At 39.9% G+C, this 17621-nt stretch overlaps 4 protein-coding genes and 2 pseudogenes across 7 annotated transcripts in view; 3 read left to right on the forward strand and 3 right to left on the reverse strand.

Moving 5' to 3' along the window:
• The window catches only part of LOC113671115 (neurochondrin), a 143474-nt gene that overhangs the window by 64056 nt on the left and 61797 nt on the right, over nt 1–17621 (forward strand). The window lies entirely within an intron of this gene.
• Nucleotides 1570–9954, reverse strand: LOC149053795 (uncharacterized). Its single transcript, XM_089195972.1, has 2 exons — nt 9457–9954; nt 1570–5804 (listed from the first exon to the last, which is right to left on the reverse strand). Exons 1-2 carry the CDS (start codon nt 9646–9648, stop codon nt 3867–3869), a joined length of 2130 nt encoding a protein of 709 aa, XP_089052098.1. The 5' UTR covers nt 9649–9954; the 3' UTR covers nt 1570–3866.
• LOC149053796 (uncharacterized) lies at nt 5859–7574 on the forward strand (annotated as a pseudogene). The gene is made up of 2 exons (XR_016183500.1): nt 5859–6050; nt 6313–7574. The product of XR_016183500.1 is annotated as an uncharacterized LOC149053796 (transcript).
• On the reverse strand, nt 7344–9387 carry LOC149053797 (uncharacterized). Its single transcript, XM_089195921.1, has 2 exons — nt 8668–9387; nt 7344–8229 (listed from the first exon to the last, which is right to left on the reverse strand). The coding sequence occupies exons 1-2, from the start codon at nt 8871–8873 to the stop codon at nt 7794–7796; spliced, it is 642 nt and encodes a 213-aa protein (XP_089052047.1). The 5' UTR covers nt 8874–9387; the 3' UTR covers nt 7344–7793.
• Nucleotides 10530–14127, forward strand: LOC149053798 (uncharacterized). The gene is made up of 2 exons (XM_089195871.1): nt 10530–10898; nt 11298–14127. Exons 1-2 carry the CDS (start codon nt 10777–10779, stop codon nt 12307–12309), a joined length of 1134 nt encoding a protein of 377 aa, XP_089051997.1. The 5' UTR covers nt 10530–10776; the 3' UTR covers nt 12310–14127.
• Nucleotides 12405–14495, reverse strand: LOC149053799 (uncharacterized; annotated as a pseudogene). The gene is made up of 2 exons (XR_016183499.1): nt 14307–14495; nt 12405–14065 (listed from the first exon to the last, which is right to left on the reverse strand). The product of XR_016183499.1 is annotated as an uncharacterized LOC149053799 (transcript).

A 17621-nucleotide genomic window follows, 5' to 3' on the forward strand; every position in this document is an offset into this window, starting at 1 on the left:
TAACTCTTATCTGAAATACAAGAAGGGAAAGTGGTGTTGTTTTTTTAAATTTCAACTTCAGGTTACATTCATTCAGTAGTTGCAAAAATTGAGATTGAATGGAAACTAACTTCCCACCCAAATGGACCTTGAAAACGTTGCAATGGGACATTTTGACACTTGAACAAAGTGCTTTGTGGGAAATGTGAATAAGGCAAATGCATTTCTTTTAAAATTACCCAAGATAACATACTTTTTCAAAAATTTTCTCTTCAACCAGAAGTGCCAATAGAGCTAACATGTAGCGGTTCTTGTTTTCTCTAACACAGTTGTCAAACTGCAGATAGAGAATGGGTGGTAGGTCAAATTCCTCCGACCATCTTACAAGGACTTCCAACAGAACTGTCATAGTGAGATTAGAGTCATGAGGATACTGGTAGTAGTCAAATGACCCATAAATCTCCTTTCCATTTTGTGCTTGTCCGTTGTGAATAATGGAACCAACAAGGTGTGTTCCCACAGTCGTAAGTGCAGACATTGCCTTGGTAATTCGGCGCACACTTGGGACATTTGTGGTGTGTTGGTCCATACCATCTTGATGTATTACATGATTGCAGCATAATGTTTTGTCGACAATCTGACATACGCTTGTACATATGACACATTCTTCGTCTTTTGAAACTTAAAAAAGAAAAAAGTTATTTTGTTATTTCCTCGGGTATCTTTTGCCTTTTGGTGACCTTGTTACTGTTGGTGTTGATAGAATACAGAACGCTGTCGGCATCAAACGGATCTTTACAACCTTCTTTTCATTTGTAAACAATAGCGAACTCGACCATACCTTCCATATTCTTTTCTTTAAATCCTATGGGTCTCACACACATACCACGTTCAACTTGCGCGCGATAAAATTCTCGTTCCTTACGATCGTATTGTCGCTGTTTTGAAGTTTGCTGTTTTATCTTCTTCTGGGCTTTATCTTCTTTTCTCTTGTTTCCAAAGGTTTTTTTAGGCATATTGAAGCGGCTCGTGTAGTGATTTTTGAATAGCCCTTGTTTTATAGTGATGTATGTCACGTAAGTGTGACGCTTGTCACGTAAACCTAATATCTTTCAGCTTGGTTTGTAATGTGACAAGCCCTTGTCCTGTTAATTCTTTGTTATGTCTTGGGCCAACAGGCAATTTTAATAGTGAATGGATTGTACATCCGTTTATGTTAAATGAAGCTTTGCCAGTTGTGGCAGTCACTGCACAAGAGTGTTGGAGCAGGTTTCGGATGGCATTAATGTGGTAACTTTTCCCTGTACCGGCAACTCCAATGGCCTCGGGGATTCAAATGAAGCAACAAACAAGTACGAAAATGTAATCAAGTTAATACATAACGTGAGAAAATGAAGAACCGCTCATGGTTATTTAAAAGAATAAAATAGTAAAAATAAAATGTCGCAGCCTACGACTGTTCGTGAGTATAGTAGTCCACGACCCAAGCAGCCAGGGACAGGGCCTTTGATAACGTTTCCGGAGTCGCACGGTCTTCCTGTCTGGTTAGCAGCTTCTGGATGGCTGGGCATCCCATGTCTTCCAAGTTCCGAATTTCGGACGCGTATTGCGGGAGGACAGTCGCGACAAAACACGAGTTTTGAAGACCCTTGTCCAGATCCGGACTGGTACAAGTTCGACCACTGGATCGAAACTGCTGAAGCAACCACGGCCATTGCTTTTAGTGTGAATTCGTCTTAGCCATGCTGGAACCCATCTATGGTCACTATGACATCGATAAACTTAGCCATGATAGTTTGGGACTTCTCGTTTAACTTAAGTAACTCAGCGACTGGAGGCAATAAGTGAGAGGGGAAGGAAAAGGGGTGAACTATATTGCAGAGTAGACAATGAGCGGTCAATAAAAGGAATCACAAAATACGTTTAGTTGGGAGCGAAACTGGAAAGTGCGAAATTTACAACGTGAAGCGTGATTAGTCTTGCATGGTAGTCCCACGAGTTAACTTCTCTCTTTTTCTAAACAAAGCGTTTTTCATACGAAAATAAAAAGTTTTAAGAAAGGAAAAATGCAAAATTGTGAACCTAAAACAGTGAAGCAATTCTTGTGCTTTGTGACTATAGGTTTTCTCGTACTCTTAATACTGAAAATTTGTCCAAACTAAAACACATAATTTTCCCCCCTAACATTCCTCCCACCTTAAATCGAGACGCCCCAGTCGAGGGAAAGAACAATGAGCGAGGTGATGGAGAGAGTCGCCATGTTGTTTCTTGCTGTGCGATCGTGAAGATTGCCAAAGGACTGTTGTGGCTCAAGGTCTCGAGTGAGCGGGGTTATATGTCATCCTTGGAAATGAAGCAAAGACTTTTTGTGTGTGTGTGTTGTGTTTTTGCTAGTTTTTGTAAAGGAGTAGTCGTTTTCTTGTTAGTTACTGGCCTTGTTTCCTATGAGGGTGACTTCTCTGGAATAGGCGGCGGAGCAACTCCCACTGATGGCGGATGTTCAAAAGAACCACTTGGAGTAATGAACGTGGCGGGCGTAATGGAAGCTGGAGGTGTCGTCTACGTCCACTCATCCAAGGGCTACTGTGGAAGTACTAGAACCGGCGCAAGGGCTCTCCATCAGCTTGTTAGAAGTAAAAACTCTAACACTTGTTGTCTTTATTTTCTCTTACTACTCAAGTTATTACAACGGGGACTAGCTCCGATCTCTCAAGGAAAGTATGGGTCACCTCCTATGAAGGTGAAGCTTACTGAGCTGTCAATCTCTGACCTTCGTCATGCCCTTACACTTAACTAGCGAATCACGCTAATCTACGCAGAGCGGAGCTCACATACTAAGTAGGTACCTTCGAGATGTTTACGCTTTACAAAATCATTTTCTACCTTAAACTTCTGACTCTTATGGTAAAAGTAGGTCATAAACTTACACTAAAGGGAAAAAATAACTCGGTAGAGACCACTTGGCTTGCGATAACAGAAACTCGTCACGATTTCCTGGTACAGGAAGATCTACTTCAAAGGAGCCTTTATGGACGTCAGGAATGAGACAGCATTTTGGTTCCACAGAAGAATTTTATTCGTAGTGCACTCTTACATACATCATGCCAGAGTCAAAACTAAACTAGTAATCGTAAAAACCGTACGCGGTACTAGCTTAAGAACTAACTGGTGTGAGGTGCTAATGTTACACAAATATTTGAATAAGAACACATAGAAGCGGAAGATGTCTCTTTAAGGTGGCAGTTAACCCTAAATCAGTCTAATCAGATAAAAATTAATAATTTATTTTAGAATTGACCAAACTTAATGAAACTTGGCAAATGGAAGCTGCATCAACAGCAGCATCAATAAATGTACTTTTTATGTCGCAACAACCTGTTGTTTCCATAGCAACTCCGATAAACAAATGAGAAGGTTGTGCCTTATGACATGTATTTCTCAAGGAATATTCACTTATTTGACTCAAAAATTGCTGGAAATTATCAAAACACAGTGCTCTATGCAATGAATTACTAACTTTTTGTTTCTTAAAAATCCTCGCCATTTAAGGCTTGGCATATTTTTTCCATAGCAACAATGATCAAAAGCGACAAATTCAAAAAATTATAATTCATTGCATAGAACATCACTCCAGGAACAAGCCCTGGAAATTTTGTATAATATAGGTAAATAGCAAACCAACTATGCCTGTTTTAGTACTCAGTGTGTAAAGAAATGCTAATATTGAAGAAAATGCAAGACAAAGTTCAACACATAGTGATAGAGCACTAAAATGATTCCAACAAAACACTAAGCATAGTCGTAATGGATACAAGTGGTCTAGCATGTCCACATTTGTTGTGTGAATGTTTTCTCAACCAAATAGGGCACAGACTGGTTTGAATAGATTACTTTTGCTGAGTTCTTTCTTTAGCTACAAATTCCACATCCGGGACAACAAATACAATGTCAAGTCCACTTGATGAAGATGGAGCAAGCAAAGCTACTGTTGACTTCTTTTTCTTAGGGGGATTTTTCTTTTTCTTTCTTCCATCTGTCTCTGGTTTGAAACTTGTGCCAAATGCTCCAGCCTGATAAGCCAACTTGTCAGCCTTTGAATTTTTCATAGACCAAATGGTCTGTCGCCGCTTTCGATATTTTGAGCTGATCTTGTGAGCAGCTGAGGCAATTCTTTCCTGGTCCTCCTTCTTCAATGCTTTTAACATATTCCTGCCAGGAGAGATTCCACAGGATTCCAGAAGGGATGCTTTACTTGCAGTTCCTGTGTTAAACACCCCAACAGTCTCACAAACTGCAATGACAACTCGTCTCTTTCCACAATAACGGCTCTTGGGGCATCTTGACCATAACTGTCCATTAATGCTCTCATTTCGATTCTGGGTTTGTCCCTGCAAACACCTCTTCAATAAATCATCATTAGTAAGCCTAATGAAAATTGGCTTCAGTTCATCAATAAAAACACAAGGAAGGGGGTTGCCCTCTCTATATTCTTCTGGAGCCTTCCAAAATTTGCACCAGGTGCCTTCACCTTTGGGACATAGCTTATGCTGCTCCTCTAGGGTACATGAATCATCTTTTATCATGTGATGATAGATTGCCCATACACTGTTCTTCATTTGGTGTAAATCACCTGCATTTTCACGTATGGCTCTTCCATAATATTTTTGCATTCTGTCCACAAAATTGTCAGTTAGTCGACCCCTTCCATCGACCTTTCCTCCATCCGACATCTTTAGGCCAGCCATCTTTATATTTCTCTTGTAATTTCTGAGGGCAGTCCCTAATCTCTTCTGCACATGGCCAACACATTCTTCCTTAACCACTGGATATTTGTCTCCGTAAAGTTCAATCATTTTTGAATTGACTCTACCAAAACAGCTGCTATCACCATCTCCCACAAAGGTAGAATATATCAGCTTCCTCTTCTCAATACTACGACTGAAGATGCTAACTGCTCCTGAGGACTCCATTTCTTCAGAGGAACCCACATGGTTCACTTCACAATGGCTTGCATGCGACTCTTTCCAAGAAAGATAAGCAGCTGATGTTTTATCGGTGTGTTCCTTAGATGAGCATTCCTTGCAGATGAGGGATTTCACCTCATAGTCAATAATTTCTCCTGTCATAACTGAAACAGCAAACACTACACCAATCTTAGAGCTGTGCCCTCTCTTCTGCCATGTTCCATCTATTGAAACAGCAACTTTGCACACTGATTGGCCATCAATCTCCACCACGCATTCTTCATCTTCATGGGAAGCTAGTTGTCTTAGCCTTTCTGCTGCTTCACACATCAATGTCTCAGCATTACTCACAGCTAATTTTTCAACTTGCTTCATGTGCTGATTATAGGCCTTCTTGGTAACTGGAGGTGGAAGTTCCATTCCAGCACAAAACTTTGCCAGGCCAGCACGACCCCATTGGTGAGATGATAGCACAGACCTTCGGTTCACTTCATGTGGCCCACCACCCTTGCCACCTAGTCTGGTACTTGTATTCAGAGGAGTTATGATACCACAATACAAGCATTTCAAATACATCAATTCAGCAAGGCCATTTCTACTAGCGCTATCTTGAAATAGCTGCAGTTTTGACTTTGAATTTCGGCACGAGCTGCAAATAGCTGATACAGCAAAGCACTCTGATAGTAGCTTCGCATCTTGTAGCTTGAAGCCATGTGCCTCCTCGTGAACGCAAATTTCTGCTGAACTACTTTGAGAATGAGTGGTAACTGCTTCTTGGCGATCGAAGTTCTCAAAAGAACTGTTCATTAGTTTCAATTCTGACATATTTTTCGGCGCAGTACGGTCTAGAAAGTCATCGTACTCACTTTGAGCATAGTTAGTAGAGGGGACTGGTTGGGAAAGCCGGCGAACTTCAGAGGCCCAAACAATAGAGTTCCAGCCGAGGTTGAATTGACCCGTCACGTGACTCTGACCGTGCACACAACAAATAAGATGGCGGATGCTACAAACGAACTCTTCGTGTTTGGAGACGATTTTGAAACGATTTTGAACATGTTAGAGGAGGATGAAGCAATCGAGAAACACTTTTCAACTACAGCGATTGATGTAAGTATATTCTATGTGAATTCTTCGGCCTATTTCGGCTGTAGTGACCCTAAGTGTACCATACGCGACTCTTTGACAACAACTTGACCATCGTACCCAACGTTGACAAGTTAACTACGCGAAATTTTGTATCGCCAAGATACTGTCGAGCTAGATGACAAAACTGTACGTAAACGTAAGCTTAAATTAACTTTGAAGGCCATAAATGTCCATGCATTTTGCGGTAATGACCAAGACCACTTTGTGATCGTTTTTACCACAGGTTCAATCGGCAGATTTCGTTTGTAGTGAATGTGGAAAGAAATACAAGACAAGAGGAGGCTACCAGAGACACAGAACTTCTAGGCATAACCCTAATGAAAACGACAGACAGGAACGGACGACTCTCACTCCAAGCAGTCTTGCTGAAATTGTAAAATATGCCATACAGACTGTAAACAGAGGCAGAGCTTTTGCACCAAGCCTTAGGAATGAGTTGAATTTGTACCAATTCAAACAATTTGATGAGGGAACTGATGAATTTACCGTGCTGAAGACAATTTATGATGGATAGTTGAAAAATGGGGACATCGAGAAGTTTTATGGAAAATATTATGGTCAAGTGCCATTGCAGTCCACAAAGTTTTTTTCAGGACTATCCCACAATGCTGCAACATTATTAGCAACTAAGGTGGCAGATAGTATGCTGGTATACTGCAAGTCCACGAAGGCTTGTTGTAGCAGCAATCATCCAACCCAAACTCTGTTATCAGAGAGAGAGAAGGCTGGTCTTCAATATGTGGGAGGTTATGTATTACATAATCTACACAAGCAGCATGCAAAAATATCAACAATTGAAAGCAATCATGCTATGGCAATCTTAAAAGCTGGAAAATTGGAGACAGGGTCTGATTCACAAAGACTGGTGTCAAGTTTGAGTCGTGGAGGTCTTTGGTCCATAACCAAGCCAGCAGAAAAGATTTTTATCAGAACAGAACATTATTTTTGACAAATGACATCTACAGTCAATCTGGCTCGAGTTGACATAGCTGATATTGTGGGCAAATCAGTGAGTGATAGTGAATTGTTGTCAAATTACTATTTATTAGTTTCTGATGCTGAACTTGTTCCAGACAATCACATTGTCAAAGATATCTTGCATGGTATTGTACACTTGTATGTCAGGGTGTGTTCATTTTCTTTTGCCAAGGACATTATCCAGCGTCATAAAATTAATACGAAGCAATCAAAAGCTAAGGCACTTCGCAAGGAGATAAGCAGGAGCTGTGAAGAGCAACAACAAGAGAGGCTTCATTAGAACTGTTTTAAAATTTTTACTTTTTGCTGTATAAAAGAATGTAAAAAACACTAACATATGCTGCTAAAAAATGCTCCTTTTCCTGTTTCTGTGGGGCATTTGTTGCAAATATAACTCCTACTTAAAGCACTTGAAGACTGTGCATATATGTACATGTATTGGTTGCTGTAAACTGGAAAGTCAACAGATACTCGCTTTGGTCTGAATAAAGCCCGGAAAGGGAAGGACTTTTTTGTTTGAAGTACCTCATTATGAGAAAATACAATCCCTGAGCAACCACTTTTCTAGCAATATTATTGCCCACTTGAAATATCACTCTTTTGGGTGGTTTTTTAAAGTAAAAAAGCATTCAAATTTGGAGTTTTACATTCCCACTCTACCCTTGCTCTAAAATCAGTTGTCTGCAATGCCATTATGTCCAGTTTAATGTACATGTATTGAAACAGTCAAGCAATTTTTAATTTTTTTCTGCATGGAAGCTTGGTGTGTGTAACTTGATCCCATGCATGGCAGGCATCCCTTCTACCCCTAGTGTTCCCACTCTGGCATGACACTGTCCTCTGGATTCTGATGGTGTTGTTGTTATATCCAAATGTGCGGATATCTGGATTGTCACTTCGCCTTCCCAGTTTGCGCTGGTTCCCAAAATATTCCTCCACTGGGTCCTGGCAGAAACGCTCTGTGAGCACGAACTCCATCCCTTCATGAAGCAGGAATTTGGTTGCCTCAATTGCAGAATACACTGTTATCTGGAAGCCCTCGTAGGTCTGCCAGGAAAGGAACATACGGGATCTGGCATTCTTGCTGAAGTTTCCTGGCCTTTCCTCTGTGCTCTCCTTCCATTTCCTCAGATACTCCAAGAAATTCAGTAGAAACTTAAACCTGAAACCAAGTGGCAACCAAAAATGTTAGTAACACCAACTACTCTCAGCTGTCAACACTGACACTCGTATCTGTCGAAGTAACATTTAATACTATTGATTGTCATCTGCTGCTCCTAAATTTACAATAACAATGACATTATTCACCCAAAGTGGATGTGCCTAGTGGTAGACATTTACCGAGCCACAAATGAGAATGGATAGCAATCTGGGCACACACAAAATCTATGCTATCCACTGTTTTAGTATATACCAATGAAATAATGATAACCTCACTGGAAAAAATTTTCATAGAAATAGGTATACAGCAATAGAATTATGGAAAAAAAAATTAAACAAATTTTGTGTTGTGCTGAAACTTCTCACAAAGAGAAGCAAAGTAGAGATGACTAAAACAACTACATGTTATTCCATTCAGGTGTTAAAAAAACAGTAATACCTTTCATCTTGATCAGATCGGTAAGGGGCTACAAATGGCTTGCGCTTCCTCTGATATTCTGTGGTACTCCGAACATTCAGACAATCAAAAAAGCCATCAACTATTTCACAGAGTTTTGAAGTTGCTGCTGCCTCTGGTGGCCCAAATTCCTTTAACACTGCAGGCACAGATGCACTAAGGACTTGAGCTGCTAGGTTCACTCGCATAACAGAGTATGCATTTAGGTTGACATGTTCAAATGACAACTTAGGACAACAGGACTGATATCTAAACACAAATCAACACCGTGACAGTCTACACTCGCTCGTACAAGTTCGAGCTACTTACATATTTCAACGTCCTCAGGTTCGAAGTGTTTTTCGCAGGTAAAGATCCTGTCCTTCGCTACTAAGACTTTAAATGGAGCATCGCTTTCTCTTGTCTTTGTAATTTCGTTCAGCCACTCTTGTCTCCATTTCTTGTGAGCCTCGTCCTTTGGTGCAGGCAACTTCCAAATTCCAATGCCTTTCGTCCTTCTGCTGGTCCCACAGCCAAACACAGCGCAGTTGTCGCCGGGCATAATTTCCCCAGGATGCTATATTTCTAGTATCTGATTTCAACGAATTCTTCTTTCGCCCGAATATCAAACAATTTTGTTCTACAAACGGAATAACGCTACTCAATACGCCATCTTGCTTTGTGTGTGTGTGTGTGTGTGCACGGTCGTGAACACGTGATCACTCGAAAATCAGAACAAAGAGTTCCTCCTTTGAAGTTCGCCGGGTTTCCCAACCAGTCCCCTTTACTAACTATGCTTTGAGCCTTAGACGTGCTCGGTTGTGGCTCCACGTGTGATTCCACGCTGGTGTCATTTCTGTCATTTTCCTCGGCTTCCATTCGCACTTCCCACGCTTTTTTCCCGTGAAAACCTTTCCTTTTCTTCCTTCGACACGATCTAAACTTCCCTTTTCTCTTATTACCGGTTTCTTCCTCGACTTCCATTGACAAATTTAAAATTACACAACCTCGACAATATGAACACTCCAGCACTCGCTCGCAATACTCGGTGAGAAAATCGACCGGAATACGCGCAAAGGGTTCTGGGCTGGAAAATTTGGACTAAGTCACGGAGTATAGGACTTATGGATTACGGGAGAACAAATTTGGATCGTTTCTCGAAAAACCCAAATCTGTAAGCCCCATAGCAACCAAAATCAACAAAGTGTAAACAATGGTAACTAAGGCCGTTTTTAATGAGTTCCATTGATTAAAAATCAATTTTTAGGCTGGATTTTCAAAAATATTGTAAAACGCTCTTGGAACTAAAAAGCCAATATTATGAACTTCCTTCTAAGCCTTCCCTTCAAGTTTGACCGGAGTTAACATTTTTTTCGAATTTTAGGGTTAACTGCCTCCTTAAAAGTAAACGAAAACTTCTTAAATATTCCATCTTTTTCTACGACTAAAAGAATTTCAAAATTTAAAAGCCGGATACAATAAACTTTAGACCATTAAAAATAGGAAACTTAGGTGAGAATTCACAGCTCTGATATAGGGGAAAAAACCTATCTTAACTACAGTAGAGCGGCTCAGGAAATAAAAGTGGGAAAGCAATTAGAAATTTCTGCTTATCTATGCAAGGTTGGTGTGGAAACTATCGTATGAAAGGAAATTAAAATTATGAGTATCAACTCAGCTGCCAACTACCATGAGAACCGATTTTCCAGAGAGACCATTAACACTTGTATTTACCTAAAAATTCACCAGTAATGAACAACAAAGGTACTGAATACAGGTATACAATGAAATCAAGAAACAAAGCAAAAATCTCTAAGTTTACTACACAAAAACTGCTGTGGCTTTTTTTTTGGTATATTTTTTTGACTTACTAGAATGAAAGGACTGAAATAGAGTCCTAAAGTGTGACGTCACGTTGCCATGGGGCTAAAATTTCTGTTCTAAACAATCGAGCGCGTCCTACTGATAACCTATGCGTTGCTGAGGTCAAGTGTGTAATCATCGCTTGGAACGGTTCAAAGAAGCTTAGAATAAGGTTCAGTTACATTGTTATTAACGCTGTAGGTCATAGAAATCTAAAACTGAGAAACGAAGGCGATCGAAACGATTAAAATGGTGCACTGCTTTGCGCCTGATTGCAACCATCACTCGGAAAGTCACACGTGTAGCTTCTTCGGATTCCCTAGCAAGGAAAAAAAGCTGAAGGAATATAGAAGATGGATTCACCTACTGAGGTTAGTAAGAGTTTTATTTCAATACTTTTTCTGTCCAGGAGAAAAGTATGCTTACGCAATTTATTGCGGTTGTGGAGTCGCCATCTTTGTTATGAAACTGATTAAGCTTATATAAATCTTACTGATTTTTAGACTCCTTTTTCTTGTACTCCAACTTCAAAATCGGTTCCCTAGAAGCCACGAGCCAACATTTGACTCAATGACGGAAATCAGTTGTGAGAGCTTTTGGTGTGGTTGTTGATACTTAATGGTCACCCTGCAGTGTTAAAACAGGCAGATAGAGAACTGTCTTCTTAATTAGAAATTTTTATAAGATAGAAGCTGCAAGATAAAAATCCTCCGCTAATAGCACAGTAATCAGAAAGAATTATAAAGCTGAAATTATCCTTTTTGCTATAGGAGAGAAGACAGAGAGCCAGGAAAACATTCCAGAGTCTGTAGTTGCCATTTCAGAGAAGGAAAAAAAAGTAATGGTCCTGAGATTTTCAAGAGGAACCAAGACAAACTTTTCCCAGCAGAAGAAGCAAAGCCAAAAAAGAAAAAAATCGAATCACAACAGACCCTACAAGAAATGATAGAAGCTGCAAGGAAGAAAGAAGAACTTGAACAAGGCACCTCTGGCAGTGTGGAGAGACTTGAATCAACAAGAAAAGAAGTTATACTGGAAGCAGAGTTGGAGCAGGCAAAAAGGGAAATGATTGATCAAAGAGAAAAAAATTACTATGTGCAAAAACATTACACAGTTTCGAAAATGAGTGAGGAGGTTTTGAAGATGGAAACTGGGCTGCCAACAAAGGAAGTTTTTCAAATTGTTGTCAACTATGCAGCTAGGTTTAAACAATCCATCAATTACTTTGCTGGCTGGAGAGTGCAATCAATCAGTTTTGAAGAACAAATATTTATAACATTAATGAAAGTCAGACAGAATTACACAAATCTTCACCTTGCACAGTTATTCAATTGCAGTGTATCTACAATAGCAAATATTGTAACAACTTTCATTCATGTCTTACACTCAATTCTATTTATTGACCTCATGGCATCCATCCCATCTAGGGATAAGAACAAGCTGTGTGCCCCATCATCTTTTAGTCAGTTTGGTTCATGTAGAGTAGTGATAGATTGTACAGACATAGAGATTGCCACACCTGGGCTTATGAGCCAGCAGAGTGCTACGTATTCAAATTATAGGGGAATGCATTCCTTCAAGGTTATTGTGGGTGTAGCGCCAAATGGTGTTATTACTTATGTCAGCAAACTTTATCCAGGGTCAATATCTGACAAAGCAATTGTGCAGAAATCAGGATTTTTAAATCACCTTACTGCTGGAGATATGGTCTTAGCTGACAAAGGTTTTGTTATACAGGATCTTGTACCAAATGGTGTTTCAATAAATATACCACCTTTTTAAAACAATGGTACATTCACTGAGAGTGAAGCAAGGGCAACAAAAGTTATAGCAAAATGCAGAATTCATGTTGAGAGGGCAAATGCTAGGCTCAAAGATTTCAAGATTTTATCTTTTATTCCCTCATATTTACGTTGTCATGCAGATATAATATTTCAACTCTGTGCTTCACTTGTTAATCTGCAGTTTCCACTGATCAAAGAGGGCTGTGAAGGATATGAATTTGATTAATGAACTAATTATTTTTCATATAAGGAAAATTGAATACTTTGTAAAATACATGTTGATCTGTTTGTTTTATTCAAAAAGTAAATCTGCTATCATTGTTGAATTTATGGATGCATGTATAATTTCAGCCCAACAACAGTTCACTACAACAGAGCAGTACAGCTCAACTGTGAAACAATGAAGTGCAAAAACTGTAACTGTTTCTAAAGTTAGTTTGAGTAAACCAGGAGAGCCCTGTTGGGATTTGAAGATCTGTGTTCCTAAAGTTACTAGAGTGAACTTAAAAGTACACCTGAGCTCCCAATACCCTCCATCTGAAAAGCCTCCCTATCTCAAGAAATTCCACAACAACATGCCATCAGTGAAGACTAAACACCAAAGGGCTCCTAATGATTCCTGAAAATTATTATTTCTTAAAAAATAATTACATGCAGTAATAGATCTGGAAACCTATAATTGTCCCTCTACAACCTTTGGGAAGAGGTGTTCAAAATAAAACTGAGTAAGCTTAGAAATGTTTCCACTCCAGCCTTCATCCTTTGCTATTTTCAAAACAACTACATCTTTAGATGTCCACACAACAAAATAGCAAAGCTTCCTTTGAGCAAAATGTATCTCCCCTTGGACCTGATGCCAGTAGACATGTTCTTCCTTTAAAGCATACTGACCACTTTCAGTTTTTTTTCAAGCAGAAATTGGGGGAGATATTCACTGCCTCTTCCATTGTCATATTCCTTTCGGTGTAGGGACACTTGACCTCCAAAACAGAGTCTTCATCCACAATTCCATCTGGGGAAGCACCAAGAATCCCAGAGCCATCCAGCCATAACCCAGTTTCCTGTACAGTTTTTGCAGTTAAATTGGTAAATGCCTTAATCGCTTCTGCCTCGTTGTTTACCCCCCATTGTACTGCCTTAACTCTTGATATGTCATACTCTCCAAGGAGCCGTTTGAGAAGTGAAGGGGTCACTCTTTTGGCATGCAGAACGGATCCAAAATTGCTTGCTGTAAGCCGTCCCCTCCTTGCAAGATGCCAGGTTGGGTTGTCTCGTTGGCCTACAGTTATCTGACTGACTAACAGGATATCTGCTTCTGTGAGTTTGGCTTTCCGAACCAAACAGTCCAATTGTTGCTGTGTACCTCTTGTTTGGATAAACTCCTCTGAGTAGATGATTTCCTCAATTGTTGGCACAGGCAATTTGGCTTGGGGAGCAGGCTCTGGGCACATGAGCCAGCAAAGACCAGTGAACCTCCCATATGCCTTTAAGCTTCCATATAGTGCCTGACGATCTTCTGTGTTGGGAGATCGAGTAATCGCCACATAATTCTTTGGCAGAGGGAACAGTTCTTCGACTGCCTGTAAAGACAGGGAGGTATTAGACTTCTTTTTCCTCCACTGACATTCAATATCTGTGCGGCTTAAGTTGTGAATCCCATTTATAAAAAGAGCCGCCGCGTGACTGCATTTGAATTTTCCCTTTGGACATTCACACTCCGTGGATTTTATGTTGAAGTGGTCATCCAGGTAAATCTAAGTGGTAATTAAGATAAAAGTTCAAACAAGGTGAACTCATAAATGTCTTGGTAACACTATTTCATATGAATCATAATCTGTACGATTTAAGCCTCAGCCTGGCTTTTTTGATGAGGGAAATCGACAAGATCGAAAATATATATTTCTAAATTGGGGGAGTAGATAACAAGAAGGTATTTAAAAGATATTTAAAAATATTCCTTAGGCTTCTTAATGCGATTGGTGGCTCTAAACTCACCGTGACTCGATAGACCTTTTTCTTCATACTTGCTTGAACCTCACCGCGTAAAATACCCTGATGGTAAGAAAATGACTCAATGTGTTCAGATCTGTAATGATTTTCTCCTCGTTCGATTGACTTCTTTTCTTCAGCGAAGAAAGATATCACTGCAGCGATTGAAAGCGACGCCATTTTGGCTCTGAGCACGTTTGTTTAGAACAGAAAATTCTGCTCCCATGGTAACGTGACGTAACGGCTTTAGAACTCTATAACCCGAATGAATTGAAAATGGTTAAATATAGAGAGTTTACGAATATGTTCCAAACAAACACACGGAAGAATCAGCAAATTTTCCCGTAACAAATCGTATAACAGTTTAATCGGAGGTTGATGATGACAGTTTGGACAAGTAGGCGCAATCCCCCGCTTTCTTGTGTTTCAAATCATTGTCATAAACAGGAATCAATGTGGAGAGGCTGACAGCAACACTGTGTAGTTTCATGTGAGGGAGTCAAGCAGATCAAACAGTTGTTGTCTGAAATGAGAAATAGAACCATTTAAGTTTAATGCTTTCTTACTTTGTGTGAAAGACAACACATTATGCGTTGTAGTAACACTATTAATGGTGAAATTAACACCAAAGCTACAAAGACATGAATGAGATGGGGTTCTCTTGTTATCGCCTTTCTTACTTTCAATCTCAAAATCACCAATCACCTCTTCCTCAATATGTGGGGCCTATTTCACTATCTCCCTTTGCAGTCCTTTGGCTGGCTTCGCTTTTTTTAGGCTCCCATCTCGATTCTTGCGTTTGTGAGACATCACCACTGCATCAGGAACATCATCTCGGCATTTATTTTGCACTTGTCAGTTTATATTCTATACCAACTTTCCTGTTTTTGAAGGAGAATAATTACACCAAATTTCCCCTTTTACAAGATTAATCACCTTCAAAAAGCTCAAGTTGATTAAAACTACATAAAAAGCCATGACAGGCGACGGTTACAGTTTAACACGAATTACAGTTACGATCTAATAACTGTTTACAGCTGACTGTATTAGAACTGGTAGCATTTACTCATTGCTGAACTGAATTACAAGCTGGTATTCCACAGGGAACTCATAAATAATGATGTCCTTAGTCTAATACGGTTAGAAACAGTAACAATACAAATCCAACGTTCTAATGAGTAACAAAATAGTCAATAAAAAAGTTCAGACAAGATTGAGCAAAATAAATCGAAATCTTGGAACGGCTGCCTTATTCGATTTTGCTAAACATCCTAGAGTTGACACACTCATTGGGATTTTGTGTTGTTCCCAACACACATCTCTCAAGCAATTTAGAGTCACTTTAAGTCGTAAAAGTTGGTTTCAAGACTTCAAGAAAGATTTCAGGCCAACAGTTAACACAACTGTATGTAGACGTCCCTGTTGTTTCATCTTGCTTCCATTTACACCAAGAGGGTTCATCTGGTGGACAAAATCGATGCTGTTTTGCAAGGTTATCTGACTTAGCATCGTTGCGATTCTCCATAATGTTTTTTTTTCATTGCATAGACTGCAACCTCCACCTTCCTTCTTGCTGGATTAGATTTCCTAATGGTGTTTTGCCGAATTGCAAGTCCATAATATTTCTTAATTTTTGCATGGGACAGTCTCCCTATACCGCCAATAGGTCTACCATCAGCTAGTTTCTCTTTAGTTCTGGCCTCTAGGTTCAAGAGATGTTTTTTTCTTGTACATGTTCCACACAGTCTTATTTCTCCACTTTGATGGCACCATAAACATTTTTTATAGAATTAAAGGCCTTACTATCGCCATCACGGTTATGGTGTTCCGGTGACCTTTCCCACAAGACTACAGCTCCTTCCACTCCATTGCTGGTGAACTACCAGCAAAGTTAATGTCACATCGATGTTCCAATAACCACTCCTCAAATTCTTCTTCACTTAAACCTTTTGCTTTATTTAAAGCACATTTCTGGCATGCCTTTGAATAATACAATACAATGGTGTGCTTTCACAGGCAGGCAATAACATATTATTTTCTGTGCTCAATTCTAATGTCTTTTATCTTGGCTAGGACTTCGTCGGTATCGACCGATTTGACTTCGCACTTCTCGTTTTCACAGTTGCTCTCGTTTAAAGTAAATGAGCCAGTTTCGTCCAAGAAGGAGTCCAATAGTTTAAGCCGAGAGCAGAAAGCACATGTCCATTCCAAGTCGGGATGTTGTAAGTAGTATTTGAACGCGGTAACGGTTAATTTGAGACATTCTGCGTGGGACCAAGTATCACAAGACGAGCACAAAATGGCGTCTTGGTTCTTTCTCACTGGCTTACTACACTCGCCGCATGGAAACTTGGGCTTATCTTTGCCTTTCGCAGGGCCAGGGTTAGACGATATATCGCCGCAGACGAGGAGGTCCCGTTGTATTTGGAAGGTACTCGCGCCGTTCGCGCTGTACTGAACTCTACCAGCGAAATGTCGGTTCGCTCGAGAACGACGTATGAAAGGAGCGTTGACCACATTCTTTTCTAGGAAGAACGCGTCTGAAGCCTTAAATCTGCGTTCCACATGCGAATACGGACAAACAGTATCCTTATATTCAAAAGTTAGGTCAGTTAATACCCAGATAGTAGCGCAGAGGGCAAGAATTAAGCCAAAGTTACGAGCGCTCAACATTCCGTGTGTCCTCGTGGACATAATGACCTTCAAGTCGTCGCCGGTGTCTAGGTGGAGAACCATTAGTTAGAGAGTGAATAACTTTACTATTCTGCCTGTACCTGTGGTCTCTTCGGGTATACTCTTCTCATGGACAGTGATGTGAATTTAAACCAGTTCGTTTCCTTGTTTTTCGATCTTCCAACGAGAGAACAAAGTAGTCTAACGTAGTGGTCTAAGTAGCCTTGAAAGGACATGTTAGTCCAACACTTCACCACTGAAATGATGCAAACCACTCCAGTTAATGTGGATGTTGGAAATCCCGGTACTGCGGTTACCACCCCTATGGAAAAGAGAGGTGTAATTACTATACTAACTGGGATAAAGAAATAGCAGACCGCTTTTTGTCTGCATTTTACGAGTTAGATAATAAATAACAGTCACACATATCACATTTAAAAAGTTTTATTAGTCACAAAAATGGTGTGCAATAAAAAGTGTTGCATTATGGTTGTCTGTTGTAATTAGTATTGAGTCATGTAAATCCATCTAAGAGTGATGGTTCTGCGTCGTCTTCAAAAGGTACAAACCCGAAACCGACACAGCCATGAAAACTAGATTATTCATAGGTAGCGGATCAATGACAATACTTCCTTTTAACTTGTTCTT

Source organism: Pocillopora damicornis, chromosome 1, assembly GCF_964200805.1.
Source record: "Pocillopora damicornis chromosome 1, jaPocDami1.2, whole genome shotgun sequence".
In the NCBI taxonomy this organism is placed as follows: Eukaryota; Metazoa; Cnidaria; class Anthozoa; order Scleractinia; family Pocilloporidae; genus Pocillopora; species Pocillopora damicornis.

Excerpts from the sequence above, each read along its gene's own strand:
- LOC149053795 (XM_089195972.1), bottom strand. The coding sequence starts at position 9,648 with ATGGAAGTCGAGGAAGAAACCGGTAATAAGAGAAAAGGGAAGTTTAGA. Across the intron at positions 5,805-9,456 it reads CGTCTAAGGCTCAAAGCATA|TACGATGACTTTCTAGACCG; the intron begins GTTAGTAAAGGG and ends GCTCAAAGTGAG.
- LOC149053797 (XM_089195921.1), bottom strand. The coding sequence starts at position 8,873 with ATGCGAGTGAACCTAGCAGCTCAAGTCCTTAGTGCATCTGTGCCTGCA. Across the intron at positions 8,230-8,667 it reads CGATCTGATCAAGATGAAAG|GTTTAAGTTTCTACTGAATT; the intron begins GTATTACTGTTT and ends ACTTGGTTTCAG.
- LOC149053798 (XM_089195871.1), top strand. The coding sequence starts at position 10,777 with ATGGTGCACTGCTTTGCGCCTGATTGCAACCATCACTCGGAAAGTCAC. Across the intron at positions 10,899-11,297 it reads AGATGGATTCACCTACTGAG|GAGAGAAGACAGAGAGCCAG; the intron begins GTTAGTAAGAGT and ends TTTTTGCTATAG.